Here is a 15680-nt window from a genome sequence, read left to right on the forward strand (position 1 = left end):
ACACGTCGATGTTGACTCTTCTCTAGAAATGAACCTCATTTCCTTTCATGATATCATGAAGGCAGAGCTCATAAGTTTGTATTATGCACTTGCAAATATGTATTCCATTTCACCTTTCTGGGGCAGCCCCAACGAATTTAAAGCACATTCTTCTCTTGACAGAATACAAGCTCGCATACTTTTCTTCTCAACATACAATTTGTTACTATATAATTCTTGACTTAACACACACGCACACACATACACACACATACGCACACACAAACACACACACACACAAACACACACACACAAAGATTTTGATCTAAATCTTTTGTCAAGAAGGGCCCGCCCAATAGATTTTCATGTTCTCTTAATCTTTCTTTTATTTATATAATTTTTCTATTTATTCATCCCCCTCACGCCTGCGTGTTCTTTTGACAATAGGATAGCATAACACGCTTTTTATAAACATATCAAAATATCAGTTGTGATAGGAATGAAAAAAAAAGGCTTAAATCCTTGATGTACAGACAAGATAAATCACCTTGTAATCGGTCTGGTGCATAACAATAACAATGGCCCCCTTCCCCATTTATGAATAATAATGATGTATAACTATAATCCGAATTGTGTATTCAACCATCATTCGAACAACCTCTCATCTGCAACACAAAGCACCCCTCGAAATCAGAAGTCTTGTATTGAGTGGTTACCTACCGAACTGAAGACTGGAAAGTGAGCAGATCTAGAGACCCTTAAAAGGAGTGAAATAATGTCTGACCTACATCGCACTATTAAAATTGGTATTCTTACAGGTAAGTACATCAATTTGTCATATGTATTAAGTGAACGCGTGTATCATAATTAAACACCGATTATTTGCCGTAAACTGCAATTGCAACTCAATTTTGTCTCTTTGACTTTGCCCTTACTTACTTCTTACTTTTACTTTCGACCTTTAGGCTGTCGTTATTGCCAAACTTGTCTGCCAATAAAGAAAAATTATTATTCGCAGACACTTGTCTGGCAATAACGAAAAGGCCAGGCAGAGGGTGAAACTGATAAAGAAATAGAAAAAGATTTCAGAAGAAATTCAGTTTTGCCCATATCACACTGACTCAGCTCATAACCTTTGGACTGTAGAAAGATTGCTGCTTGTCTTACACTTACACCATCATATTATGTAATTTTTTAATTATTTATTTTTATCCTGATTTTATTTGGACATCATGTTATGTTGTTAGAAAAGCTTTTCATGTATTCCACAGTTGCTTTGACTGACTTTTGCTACTTTTGGCAATTCGGACCCGAGTCTGAATTGCTTCCCGTGGCAATTCGGACTCCTGCCACAATGCGCCTGCGCAATCACAGGAAGTGTCGGAAGTGGAAACTGGGTCGAAAGTGAAGCGTGTTAGGGTGGGGGGAAGCTGCTCGTTCTCAGTTGTCAGTCGGTAGGAGGGCGAGTGAGCGAGCAAGTCACGTTTTAGAACTCTCGAAGATGACTATACCTTCAAAAGCGGTGATCTATTATTCCCCTTTGTCTTACATTTTCTTGGGTACTTTTTAATTGTTATTCTAGAACTTTTTACTATCCAATTTCTCCCTTTTTACTGGCGCTGATATGACCTAAATGTGTTGCAAGCGCCTTAAAAACAAAAAACAAACAAACAAAACATAGATCTAAATATTCGTGGTCTTTGGAAGATTACAATTGTAGTTGCTATTGATAACGTTAACAATCAATTTGCCCTCGCATAGATAAAAGAGTGTCATTGTGTAATGATTTGAAGATTTATTTGATTTGCCATGAGCATGTTGCAAAAGATACATGCATGACATATCTACATTATATATATTGCCATTTGCAGCCGTGAAAAAGTGCAGGTAAAGGCGAATAATATGACTTTGGGCTTTGAGCGCTTTATTTTAAAGGCAGTATGGGTGGGGCTTTGACAAAAGGCAGTATCTTAATTTTTTTCATTAAAAAAATATGCTGTTTTATTTCTAAATATAAAAATAGAGGCGATTCTTGGCTACAAACCATGCAATAGAGCCCCGCCACTGGGGTAGGGGCAGAGTACTAATATAGGTCTCATACTAATATTATTAGATAATACTGGACTAGGTGCCTTTTAATAAAATAAGCACTGGTTGAATACGGAGAGAAAATGATCAATTAGTAATGGGATTGGGGGGGGGGGGGGGGGGGGGTTACCCGCAAACGATAGAGGCGCTGGACGCAGAGGAGAACATAGTGATACGATACGAGATCAAAGAGAAAAAGCCGCCGGCTCTTGGGTTGTGGAAATGGTTGTTGGGGGGGGGGGGGGGGGGGGGTGTGTGTGATTATACTGTATTTTATGACTTAGAGATACTCATGAATGTGTGTGTGTTTAGGAAAACCAATATGGTTTCTATAGCCTAGCTGCAAACGGAATAGTAACTGAGAGTTTCACTAATGATACTGTTATGATAAGTTCATCATTCGGGCGCATTGCATTGCAGTATTCTGAATCGAAGAGCCATTGGAGACTATTCAGACTCGACCCTGGTTAGCCACGGAGTTCTATTTAGTTTAGACTCAAGTCCGAATTGTCATGGGAAGCAATTCAGACTCTGGTCCGAATTGCCATGGGAGGCAATTCAGACTCGGGGCCCGAATTGCCACGGGAAACAATTCAGACTCGGGTCCGAATAGCCTTTTCCTTTAATTTTTTCTTTTTAATTTCTATCTGGACTTCCAATTGATCCATGATTTTGTCTTTCTCGTCAAATAAAGCTGGTTTAGACTACCTGTTGATAGCTACTGGTATCTAATTTTGATTTGCATTAATTTTATGTAATTATCAAAAATTAAAACATTAAAAAACCCCCAACAAAACAACAAAAACTATACTGCCATGGGAGACTATTCCAGACTGAGTCCGAATAATCTGTTGATTGCCCATGTGCATTGGAAGTTGAATCTGAATAGTAGCAGGGGGAATTAAGGTTTAATTGTGCAAATAGGTGATGAAAGCATGAAAATTGGCACACAGGTACCTTATACCACCAAGAACACAATCTGATAGAGAAGCATTCTGACATTTTACAAAAAAGTTGGTTTTAAAGCATTTTATATTTTACTATATAAACATTAGTAAATTCAGGGGGAATAATCGAGGAAATTCTATTCGCCCTCTGACTGATTAGTACTGAACATATTAATTATGTTGCGAAATTACCCTATTGTCTCTTGTACTTTTTGTTGTATATCAACCATAGACATATTCCCTATCTTATAGCTTTCATTTTGAAAGATCTAGGGTTGTTTGTTTTCAACTGGGCATATGTTAACAGTGTCAAATAGGGCGAAATTAAATATTATTTGAAAATGAATAAAATCATGAAAATTATATTACACAGTACAAAATCCACGGCCAACTCCATATTCATGTGGCTTTACAATGAAAAAAAAATCCCCTGTGAGCTTTTATATAGCGCAATATCCACCAAACTGTTCAAAGCACTTTATAATGATTCCCGGACGGGGTAAGCTTTCAAGCTAATGCTAACTACCTTGAGACCTGATATTGACTGTTTAAAGTCAAGAGTTAAGCCTGACCAAAGTTGCTTGGCTTTTATTTGTTTGGCTTTTCCTTATAGTCCTTTATAATCAAATTACCTTTTCAACCTACCTTATTATTTATGATATGACATCCTCTACATCGACATAAGTCTGTGCATGGTAATGGTAAGTGGGCTCGCAAACATTTGCATCGGGACGTGCATCCTTTCTTGCAGCCACATTTGACAAGTTGTTGGCACACTTTGGATACTTCCGGCTGTGATGACCAGTATGGTAAGAGCTTTCCTCCGTCCATTTTCTAGCCCCATTCCAGAGGTGATGGTAGTACAGGATCTTTTTCTGTTGCAGAGCTCAAAACATAGCCAGCTTGATATGCCGCCCGTTTAATGTGTTGCTGTAATGCACTTCTTGTGGAGAGGAAGTCTCTCTATTGCACGACCTTTTTGGCAAAATAACTATTTTCTTGCTGTATTACCACCTGTGCAATCTAATGCTTTGTCGTACATAGTGACAGTAAAGGCCTCGAGCTGGGTGACGTGATGATCCGTAATGACGTTTTGTTTCCTTTGTTTGCTTGTTCTTCCAAGAACGGAAGCATTGTATTGATGAATTTCGGCATATTATGAGACAAAGAGCGTTCAGAATGAAATCCAGCCCATGTTTTTACATCCTGTTCCAAGTAATTTGATGAAACATGTTGTAGCCAGTCCATTTCTTCTGTCATATTAGGGTCATTTGTCATGTTTGAAATAATGTTCGATGGAGCAGTGTTTGTTGCAGGTATATTTGGTTTAACTCCAAATGCAATTTCTTGGGCGACCTTTAGAAAATCAGATAAAATATTGCTGTCTGTGTGAATGACGTCAGAAATATTCATATTCAACTTTTTTCGATCAACACCGGACTCATCATTTGTAGATTGCTGAAACATGGAGATACTTGTTCCGTGGACAGAGTTTTTTTGAGTTGTTGAGCTTGGGTTATAATCAATGTTATCAACAGCAGCAACAGTAAAAATTTCTTTCTTCAGATTGATTGGGCTAAGAATTTATTCCTCTTCGAATCTATTTTCAGCGGCTGATGCGATATCCGATGACAATGACAACATACGTTTTTATGAGGAACACAACCCTAGCGAAAATAATGTGTCAATTATCTTCTTTGATCTTGTATGTGTGTATAAAAAAAACTTGCATACAACGGTAATGGCGTCTCTTTGATCTGCGATTGTCTTTTTTGAAAAGTCGACCCGGTTTTATTTTTATTTTTGGTATTTGACACAATAAGATATAGATAGGCTTTCTTGATGTCTGGAATCTGACTTTTCTGAAGGAGACGATCCAACCAAAATCATTTTGATTAATGTCAACAGGGAGTTAGGCACTGCTCCTTCTTGACTTCCAATCCCGATGTCCCATTTTGTTGGTGTTTGCGGGCATTTGCGAATGATGTCTTGTCGGATAGTTTTTGCTGCACGCCACAAAGACATTGTATTATCATCTGCTTGTTCCTTTTGATTCTTTACTAATAACGCAGCAACTTTGCTATCGTGTGCTACATATGTATTTCGTCCAGAAGAATAGAATTCTATGCTTGGAAAGACTCTCATAAGCCGCTCTTTGAACCGGGTGGGGTGTGCATAGTTATTTCCACAGCCTCTAGTGGTGCACTCACTTGTAAACTTCTTAATAAGTTTTGACAACTGGTGGGTTGCATTATGGTTCTCCTCTACATAAGACACGACTGCTGCGAAAGCGAAACTTTCATCAGGACCTGAATGTTTTCCCTTCATATGATGAGTCTTCGATTTTCTACCCTTATCCATGTATGTGATGTGGCAGAGTTTATGGTAGTGTGCCTCTTTCGCTACTAAATCACCACCATCGATGTAGCTGATCATTGTAATATATTTTATCAAAGTTGCTGTAGCAAGTATCTTATCTTCCATTTCCTTCGTCATTACAGCATGGAGCCTTCCTGGCCGCCCTATTTTGACATATAAAACACTTTGTCCTGTTTGATTTCAACTTCTCCTCGGAGTTTTGACATGGTTCCCTGATACTTCTTCTGGGTGTTGTTTCAATTGGCAATTTGATACTCAAAGATGGATCTTGAAAATCAAAATCAGATATTGTAATGTTCGCTTCTAGTCTAAATTCATGCTTTTCTTCTTTGTTTTTCTTGTCTTGGAGGCTTTTAATTGCATTAGAGTTATATTTCACTCGACAAGACCGATGCCATTTTGCATTGTTCGATTTCAATTCTTCAAGAGTTCCATTAAGATGTGTTTTGACATTGCTATCAGCTAACGAATTGTATTGATTTAGATTTTCTAGAAAGGTTATATATCCTTGGTCCTTGTTTGGAAGTTTAATATTAGCTGGACAAATCAATTTTTCAGATGAATCAATTTGGCAAATCAAACACTTTTTCCAGTCATTTGAACCAATAATTTTTGCCATCGTGCATGAAAACAGCCAAACAAACAATGTTCAATATCAGGTACTATCTATATAATATGTTTGCATACATATTATGTTTACTTAATTTATCACTGATGGGGTTCTTCTATGTCCATCTTTTTGGATATATGACCTAAACGACGTTAACACAATTTTATCAACTAGTCATTCACCTAAGGCACAATCTGTTTTGTTAGCATGTGCATATATACGATTTGCATATCTCATGGTGAGAAAATACATTTCTCGTTGTGTGTGATTTTCATAGGTAAAGCCATAATTAAAACAGTACTTTACATACAAGGATCAATGCCTAAAGCACGGTGGTGGTGGTGGTGGTGGTGGTGGAGGGAGTGAGAAAGAGAGAGATAAAGAAAGAGAGAGAGAGAGAGAGAAAGAAAGAAAGAAAGAAAGAGAGAGAGAGAGAGAGAGAGAGAGAGAGAGAGAGAGAGAGAGAGAGAGAGAGAGAAATAGAGAGAAAGATAGAGAAAGAAGAGAGATAGAGAGAGAGATAGATAGATAGAGAGAGATAGAGAGAGAGAGGGAGAGAGAGAGAGAGAGAGAGAGAGAGAGAGAGAGAGAGAGAGAGAGAGAGAGAGAGAGAGAGCGAGAGCGAGAGAGAACATCCCCACCATTACATTTCAATCAATGAAATAATTCTATGTAACTGTGTATAGTAATATGATTATATCAATACCAATCCATGCTAACAAAGAGTTATAAAATGAGTCAACACCGGTTTACGTTTTTTGTTTCCCCTCTAACCACCAAGGCCAGACCCAATATTGGCCCATTCTAAAAATAACATTTTTGAAACTGGCAGCCGATTGGGTAATTTCTACCTACCCGCACCCCTCCACCCTGCTTCTACCTTCGCACCGCTTCGTGTTTGTCACAATGATATGTCGCATTCACACATCGGACGCCATGATAAATATTGTTGCCGATTTAAAAATATCAACTTTTCTTCACTTAATTTCTTGGCTCACAGACATTGCTGGAAGTGCTTCTCTATCACATTTTGTAGCCCTTGACGTGCTTTACAATCCCTGAAAGTTTCATGCTTTCATCATTCGTTTGCACAATTGAGCTATTTTTTGCCCTTAATTCCCTCTGCTATAGCCACGGGAGACTATTCAGACTTGAGTCCGAATAGCCATACAGCTGACAATTTATCCTCTCCTCTCTTTTACTCCAATTTCTATATCTATACCCGGTCATTGGGAGACCTTTAGCACGTTCTTTGTTCCTTGAGGTAGCTTCAATTTATATTGCTATTTCAACCGTGGATCTTTAGGAAGTCCTTCTTTTCAATCCTTTGGGAATATCCCGTCATTCCAGATTCTCTCAAACAGTGGGTGAAGGGCTCAGCATTTCTTTCAGCATCAAATTTTAGAGCGATGGAATCTGGTCTGGTCCAACAGCTTTCTCCCCTTTAATCTTGTTAATACCTCCCACAATCTCTGCTATCGAATCGATGGTGGATCACAGCTAATTGGGAGCTCATTCCTTGCAGGCAAAATTTCAGGCTTTTTGTCTGATGGTGGTCTTTTCAGAAGGCAATTGAACTGTTACCTCCGTCACTTAGACTGAACCTCTTTTACAAAAATAGTTTTCTCATCTTTATCTTTGACTGGTACCTCTGGTTTCCCATATTTTTTAGCAAGTGTCTTGGTAGTTTGATAAAGGATCCTCATGTGTCCTCCAGTTGCTGCTGCTTTTGGTTTCTCTGCAAGTTTGTTCATGAATGCTTCCTTGTCTCTCTTCACAGATCTTTTGACTTCCTTAGCTGTGGCCCGCTATTGCTTTTATGCATCCAATCTTGAAGCCCTTGTTCAACTTGTATTCACTTGTTCCTTCCTTGTTCTCCTCTTTTCAGTCAGCTCCAATATCATTGGACTTCTCAATTATTTATGTACCTCATGACAAGTTGTTATGTTGACTTCCTTGATCTTTGTCCAATGTGACTGTCCGTCTATGACATCCTCGAGATCAGCTAGCTATGACATCCTCGAGATCAGCTAGAGGTTGGAATCTATTACTCAATTGCAGTTTTGAACTCCTCATTCTTTTCCCCATCTAATGCATTCACCTGGAATTTTCTTCTTGTGTGTGATCTGGTCCAATGCATTCTGAGTTGGAGCTTGATCTTTCCCAAGAGCAGGTGATGGTCTGATCTAACATCTGCCCTTCTTTACTGTCACAACCTCCAATGACCTCGTAGAAACTGAGTTGACTGAATTTTGAGCCAACTTTTTACTCCTGTCTTGGCTTCTTCATTGCCTCCTTCAGTGGACCAAAAAGATGAAAGTCTGAAAGTGTCAAGTCTGGTGAATTAATAAGGAGGGTGAGACAGCGTTGCCCATCAAAATGATGCGATTACCTCCCTTTTCCTGGCACTTGTGTGTGGAAGGGTATTTTCATGAAGAAACAGTACTAGTTCCTTCTCCAAAGCCGATCTAACTCAACCTATTCTTGCTTTCATTTGCTTTAAGCTCTATTTGTACCGTTCAGTTGACAGCAGCTCTCTGTGGTAAGAAATCAATGAGGACTTCACCTGTAATATCCCAAAACACTGTTGGCATAATTTTTCCAGTTAATTTCTCAGCTTTGAAATTTTTGGTCTTTGGGGAAGAGGGTGTCGCCATTCCACTGATTGCCTTTTCGACTCGGGTTCAACCTACCTAAAACACTACCTGTTAAAAAAAGCCTGACTTTACCAATGCATTTCAAACTGTTACTCAAGGTATCTTCTACGAAAAGAAGAAATTCAATGACAACTTTATGTTGCTGATGGGCTACCATGGGGATAGCCATTTTGAACTGTCATAACTTTGTCAAAATTTGACAGAATTAAAATTTTAAACATTTGGTTTAAAGAGTACATGTGTAAGTTTATCCCTTTTCGACTCACCCTTGTAGCTAAGAATTATTTTCAAGACAAAATTTCAAAATTAGGTGCTAGCTTGAAATGCCAAAACGCTAAAAATTTGATTGTCACCATGTTTTGGATAAATTTTAAAAAGTCGGTCCATCTGAAGTACAAGCTTTTATCATGTCACCTCCTCCTAAGTCATGTCCATTAGATCCTATCCCAACAAATCCTCTTCAATTCTGAACTGTCCAGACTCAATTTTAGATTGATTATTATTACATCTATTATCATTCAATTATTTAGTTAAGGAATAATACCCATCTTCTTCAAAAAAGCAAGTGTCACCTCTCTCCTTAAAAAATCGAACCTTGACCCTGATGATTTATTACCATCCCATGCTAAATTTGTCATTTATCTATAAGGTTCTTAAAAAGATTGTTTAAAAACACACCTTCTATAGTTTGGTTGAAAATTATCAGTCAGTTCATAGAGAGTATGATAGCACTTAAATTGCTTTACTGAAAATTATGAATGATTCATTTCTCTATTGGGATAAAGGGGAAGGCTTCATAGTTACTTTAATTAACACAATAGACCAAAGTTATCTTTGTAACAGTCTTTTTGATAATTTTGTAATCACTCACAGCGTCCTTTAGTGGTTTAAGTCGTATGAAAGTGATAGAACACAATATTTTTTGTTTGATGGCAAGCAATCTATTGATTTGCCCTTGAAGTTTTGTGTCCTCCTGGGCTTAGTCTAGTGCTCGATACTCTGTACACATTGAAATTATGACACGCCATCAATCCCAGTGGAGTGATTTATCACATGTATGCTGATGAAACACAACTGTACACACCTGCTATATCTCATAATATTGAATGGTGTTGCGCAGTCATTGAGCAATGGATGCAAAGTAGTAAATTGAAACTAAAAATCAATAAGAGGGAAATTGTCATTTGTGGACAATATCTAAAACCAACAATATTGTATTGTCCTCTGTTTTTTAAAAATTGGGGACAGTCATGTACTTGTCTCAAAATTTTTAAAGAAGTTTGGAGTTGTACATGGAATACTGTTTCATTTTTATTATTGCAGTCCAGCGCTTATTGGCCTTCCTGACACAAGAATTACAATCTTCAAAAAGTTCAAAACAGGGCAGCTAGCTAAAATACAAAATTTTCCTCCTATGTTTTAATGTAATAAATTCACAATCCTCATGTTACATTCAAGAAATAGTCACCTTATATACATCAACTCGTCAGCTTAGATTCTTAGAAAACCATCATTTACAGGTTCCAAGAACAAAACTTTAATGTTTCGACGATAGTATTTTTCAGTAACCTGGGTCATTAATTTGGAATTCCCTTCTACTGTCAGTTGAACAGGGTCAAATAAGCTCAAATCCACCTTTAAAAAAAAAGTGTCTATCTTAATTTGCTTGACTTTTCGTATTTGTAAACTATTAATACCTGTAGTTTCACTCAATGTTGCCTGGGTGGGTTTTATTTTAATGGAGTTATGAATGTGGTGTATGTTGTCTTTAATGAAATGCCCGAAAGGCCAACTGTGTTTGTAAAGTGCTTTGAGGTTTATACAGAGAGCACTGATTTTATTTTATTATAAATTGGATTATATCAATGAAGTTTGCTATTGTGCAATTTGCATTACACCATGTCACATGCCTTGTTTGTTTCAAGAGAAACATACTCCAGACATTCTTACTGTGATATATTTTTTTTTATTATGAAGGAAGAGTAATAAAATAAATACATTTATTTTCATCAAACAAGGACATATGATATTGAAGAAAAGTCTCTTCTTGGACTTAATGCGGTTGCCCTGTTACAAACAAGGCACTGTATCATGGTTGAAAAATATATCTACTCTTAATAACAAAAACATTCATAAGCTTTGATATTGATTTTATCAAATTTTTTTTTCTCACAGTTAGTGACACATGCTACAATGGGAAAGCTGAAGACAAAAGTGGCGAAAACCTGAAGGGCCTTATTGAAAGTGGAAAATGGTAATTTCATTGATTTCTCTTCCCCATTGATTGCGCTTAATCTAATGGAGATACCCCTCCACTTATATATGTATGTATACAATTAAACATGCACTTGAACATGAACACCTACGCACAATCCCACACTGGACATTGTGACAAGGATTTTTACCCCCCCAAAAAACAGTTGTTTCTTTCTTTTTTTTTTTTTTTTTCCTTTTTATTTCTGATTGTGAAAATGATATTTTATTTTGCTCTATTACACTTCAGAACAAAATTATCCATCAGTGCAGTTAGATATTATAATCTGGCCTGTAATAGAATGTGCAGTGTGCATTGCAACTTGAATTAAACAGTTTAATTAGTCCCATTTGCGGCGCTGCATTGTGGCTGACTCTTGGGTTATTCCAGTCTTTCTTTGGAATGGACCCTAAAGTCTAATTTCCTCTATGGGATGAATAAAAGGAATTTTGATTTAGAATATCTCAAGAACACTTATTCACAAACTTAGAAATTGGCTGTGGTCTCAAGTGCAATAAAAGGTTTTCACCTCTTTCACCTAGTAACAATAAGTAGATGGGTCTGGTAAAAGTTATTTGCGATATTTTAGCATTCTATCCATCTGATGCTACAGAAACTGGTATAAACTTGGACCTCATGTGCTATATAACTCTGAAAGACTACATTTTGTAAGCAATAATTAACGTTTTCTTATTTCATACTCAGACATGTTGAATTATTTGTAGTCGATTGATTTAATTTAATTTTTTTTGGTCAGGTTTCAAGGTATAGTTATCACCAAAGACATCATTCACGATGTGCAAGATGACATCAAGGTGATTTTTTATAGATGTTATTGTTGTTCCATCAAATGATCCGTATTCACTCTTTTTCAATCGTACACTTTTTATGATTCAAACTGTATTTTAATTCATTCAGAGGATGAACTTTCGGGTTATTTTTCTTTTTTCTTTTTTTTTTTTTATTTACAATCAAAACAATACTAGATGAAAAATCCTCACTCCCAACCACCCCCCCCCCCCAAAAAAAAATTAGTAATAAAAATAAAAATGAAATATGTTTCAGATTAATTATGTTGATTCATAACGCCAATAGAAGAAAACTATGCAAAAATAAACAAAACATTTTGACGTCTCTTTTTTTTTTGTCATCCTCTTTTTACTCATGTCTTTTTCACAGGCAAAACTGTTACATTGGTGTGACAATTTGAAACTGGAAGTCATTTTAACCACAGGTGGAACCGGATTCTCTCCAAGGGATGTAACACCAGAGGTACATCAATAAATTGTTTATCATCCTCCAATGTCAAGACTAAATTATTTCTTTCAAACATTAAATTCTCTCATTACATATCTAATAACTGTTTCCACCATCGATACGACAAAAGCTTCAATAAAGTCCAAGTAGCATTGCATTTACTGCCTCTTTGTTGATAATCTTAATATATGGTGTAAGGCTAGAATGAAATTTAATCCTGTCTGTTGATGGATAATTGACCTTAGATTCTTGTAGCCATTGCCCAATTTATGCTTTAATTTTGATTTTGTGTACTATAGAATTGTAACAACTACAACAAAACATTTCTACTTACACGAATGAGCTCAGAAAGCTGTCTGCTTGATTTTTAATTAACAGATATAACTGTTGTGCTGTTTTTAAAAGTTTGACATCATAATGTTAGGTGGCTTTTTAGTTAAAATATCTAAAAAACAATCAAGAGTTTAAGTGTAATTCTTTAGTTTATGCGTTCGTTAACTTTGCATCCATAACACTTGATTCTGTGATCTAAAAGTGTCTCTCATTGTTTAACTTATCAATAACAATACGTCAGAAGTTGTAAATGTGTCTTGTTCTACAAAGTCTTGCCAATTTATAAATGCGACTATAATGTACATTTCAAAAGTGGGATGGATGACAACAGATTGCTTGATATCAGACACGCCTACTATTACGAAAAAATTTTAGAATTACGAAATTTTGGCTCCAATTCTAGTACTTTATGAGTATCTCTAGGTAATTAAAACATATTGAAATTGAAAGTTTATGCCAAACTACATAATTTTAATTATTTTGAAGTGATATTTAGTCCCTGTGAGGGTAAATTGTTGATCTTTAAAGTTAACTATAGCGGCTAGAAATTTTACTCAGAGAATTGCGAATTTTACAATTTTCAAGTAGGCAGGTCTGTGGTATATCAATGTTCATTCATTGAGCCCTGGAGCTCTTGACACTCCTCGGATAGATTATCAAACAACAGGAGAAAACAAATACTCCATCTCAGCAGGTCTCCGGGTAGTGGATATAAAAATACCTGTTAAAATAGTAACTGGTGAATACTCAATAACCGGTTTGGGACAAATCATGGGAGAACCCATCAACCCCTCTAGATAGGGTCACTTTGAAAACAAACCTCTTTTGTCTCGTTGGTCTGAGAAGACTTAAAGCCAAGGGAATGCATCACAACAGAAAAGCAAACGGAAAATGAAGTCGCTGGACCTAAAGGTGAAAGTAGTCTGGACAGATGTAAATATATAACTAAAAAACTACAGACATTTAATACCCCTCTAAACCTGACTAACAAAGAGTGATAACTCCACTCAGATTTAAATTTCTGAAAAAATTCTGACATAATCTTGAAATTCAATATCTTTCTGAGTTATTTGCTTCTAACATATGTTATCAAATTTTTCATTTTTTCTTGTTAAGATTGAAAAATGCACCTGAACTTCATTTAGTCATCAAGAGAGATAATACAGAGGAAAATAAGCACATTATTGAAACAAAAACAGTACATGTCAGTACTCATACTTAAAATTATACGTCACCTTCAAGTTGAAATCGATTTGTCATTGTATTTGGTCTTTATGAGTAAGCATGAAGTCTTCCCGTCTCAGCAAAGTGACCTGCAATGCATTTTTTGAAAACCAAATAACTTCTTCCAAATGCAACTCCAAACTGTAATATTGTATTGAACGCTCTTAACTGTCCATCTTATTCAACTTTGCTTATTTGAGTAATATTCGAATATTCATTATTTTTAAGATATTGCAACTTTAAAATGCGATATGTCGACAAGTAAGTTTTGGGCTTTCTCATTTGGCAATTACACACACACACACACACACACACACACACACACACACACACACACACACACACACACACACACACACAAATTGAAGTATATGTCAAACTTTTTTAGAGTTGACAAACTTCAGATTATATGTTACTGGAATAAAGTGACTTCTAAAGTGAGGAATATTAAAGGAAAATGTTAAAATTATTCTCAACAGGCAACAAAAGCTGTCATCGAAAAGGAAGCTATGGGAATGACTATTGCAATGATGAAAGGTTCTTTAGACATCACTCCTTTGGCAATGCTGAGTCGGTGAGTGGAGATAAAGCAATAACCCATTGCTTTGTCATTTTATAGATTGGTCTCCAATTACAAAATATGGATATTGAATGTATTCTCTTGTTCAGATATTAAAAGAAAAATGATTTTGAGTGAAAATTTTCTTTAAAAAAAATACATTCAATTTCTAGTTTTTCACTGTAGTGAATCATAAAACGTTTTTCTTTTATATAGAATTTGCATAAGATCAAAAAAATTCACAGGGTAGGTTATTTTTTTTTTTATCTCCAAAAAATCTTGATAAATAGATCATGCCGTAATATGTCATTTATTTTGGTGCTTGTTTCTGATTTCCTGATAAAAAAAAGTCTACTGAGAATCAGACCCATAACCTGACATCTTTTCCAGCTGCTCGCCTGATTGTTATAAATATGAGGCTCATTCATCTTAGAGAAATCTGGAGAATTGGTTTATTATGTCATATATTTTCAATAATCATTATAATTGAAGCCTTGACCCTATTCAATAAGTGACTATAAAATGAAGATTCCTTATGTAATACCATTTTTTAAAAAAACAACAAAATTTTATTTCTTTTCTCCTGAGGTGCATATTTCATTAATTCCCCTCTTTACTGCAGGCTCATTTGTGGTATTCGGGGCAACACCCTCATTATCAATTTACCTGGAAGCAAGAAAGGATCTGCTGTAAGGACGATTATGTATTTAAGTCATGTTAACTTGTTATAGAGGTCTGGTCTACAAAAAAAAAAAAAAAATGAAAAGCTTATTGTTTGATTTTTGAAAGAATGTTATGATTTCGTGAATCAATAATAGAAGAAAAAGTGTTAGTTTAAATAAGAAAGAAATTAAAACGAACTCAACAAAAGCAGCGTTTTGAATCCTTAATGGAATATAAAACAGCTCATGCCTTATTTTTGCTTTCATTTTTTTTATTTTCTGGCTTTATTTCTTCCAGTATAAAAAACAAACAAACTTTGAAATTCCTGTAGGCTAATTTGGGTTCTATTTATTTGTAAAGAAAATATTTGGATGTTCTTATGAATTAATTTATTTTTATATGAGTTTTCTTGCTATTGCCACTGCTTTTAAATTTATAAAAATAATAATAAAAAAATTAAACTTATCATAATTGATTTTATAAATTTTAGGAGTGCCTTCAAATTGTTGCTGAGAGTATACCACATGCTGTCGACCTTCTGCAAAGTGAAAAATCCAATGTGGAGTTAACTCATGCAAATCTGCAGGCCGAGAGTATCAAGTCCGTCCTCTCAAGTAGCTCACTTCATTCTTTGGATCTGGTAAGATATTTACTAATTTAATTTTGAGTAGTAGATATATATCACAGATCCCAACCCGTGTGAAAAATCCTCCTTTTTTATGCATTCAAA

At 35.7% G+C, this 15680-nt stretch overlaps 1 protein-coding gene across 2 annotated transcripts in view; it reads left to right on the forward strand.

The window, feature by feature from the left end:
- The window catches only part of LOC144977869 (gephyrin-like), a 127706-nt gene that overhangs the window by 4119 nt on the left and 107907 nt on the right, over positions 1–15680 (forward strand). Inside the window, exons 2-8 of one of the 2 annotated variants that reach the window (XM_078923278.1) lie at positions 658–797; positions 10836–10914; positions 11672–11729; positions 12094–12186; positions 14208–14302; positions 14910–14976; positions 15441–15590. In XM_078923278.1, coding sequence (XP_078779404.1) covers positions 755–797; positions 10836–10914; positions 11672–11729; positions 12094–12186; positions 14208–14302; positions 14910–14976; positions 15441–15590 — 585 coding nt within the window. In that variant the 5' untranslated portion in view covers positions 658–754. Of the gene's footprint in view, positions 1–624; positions 798–10835; positions 10915–11671; positions 11730–12093; positions 12187–14207; positions 14303–14909; positions 14977–15440; positions 15591–15680 lie in introns of those variants that run through there. The other variant, XM_078923272.1, reaches the window with a different exon arrangement.

Source organism: Berghia stephanieae, chromosome 1, assembly GCF_034508935.2.
Source record: "Berghia stephanieae isolate SIO BIC M18660-M18661 chromosome 1, UCSD_Bste_1.3, whole genome shotgun sequence".
NCBI lineage: Eukaryota > Metazoa > Mollusca > Gastropoda > Nudibranchia > Aeolidiidae > Berghia > Berghia stephanieae.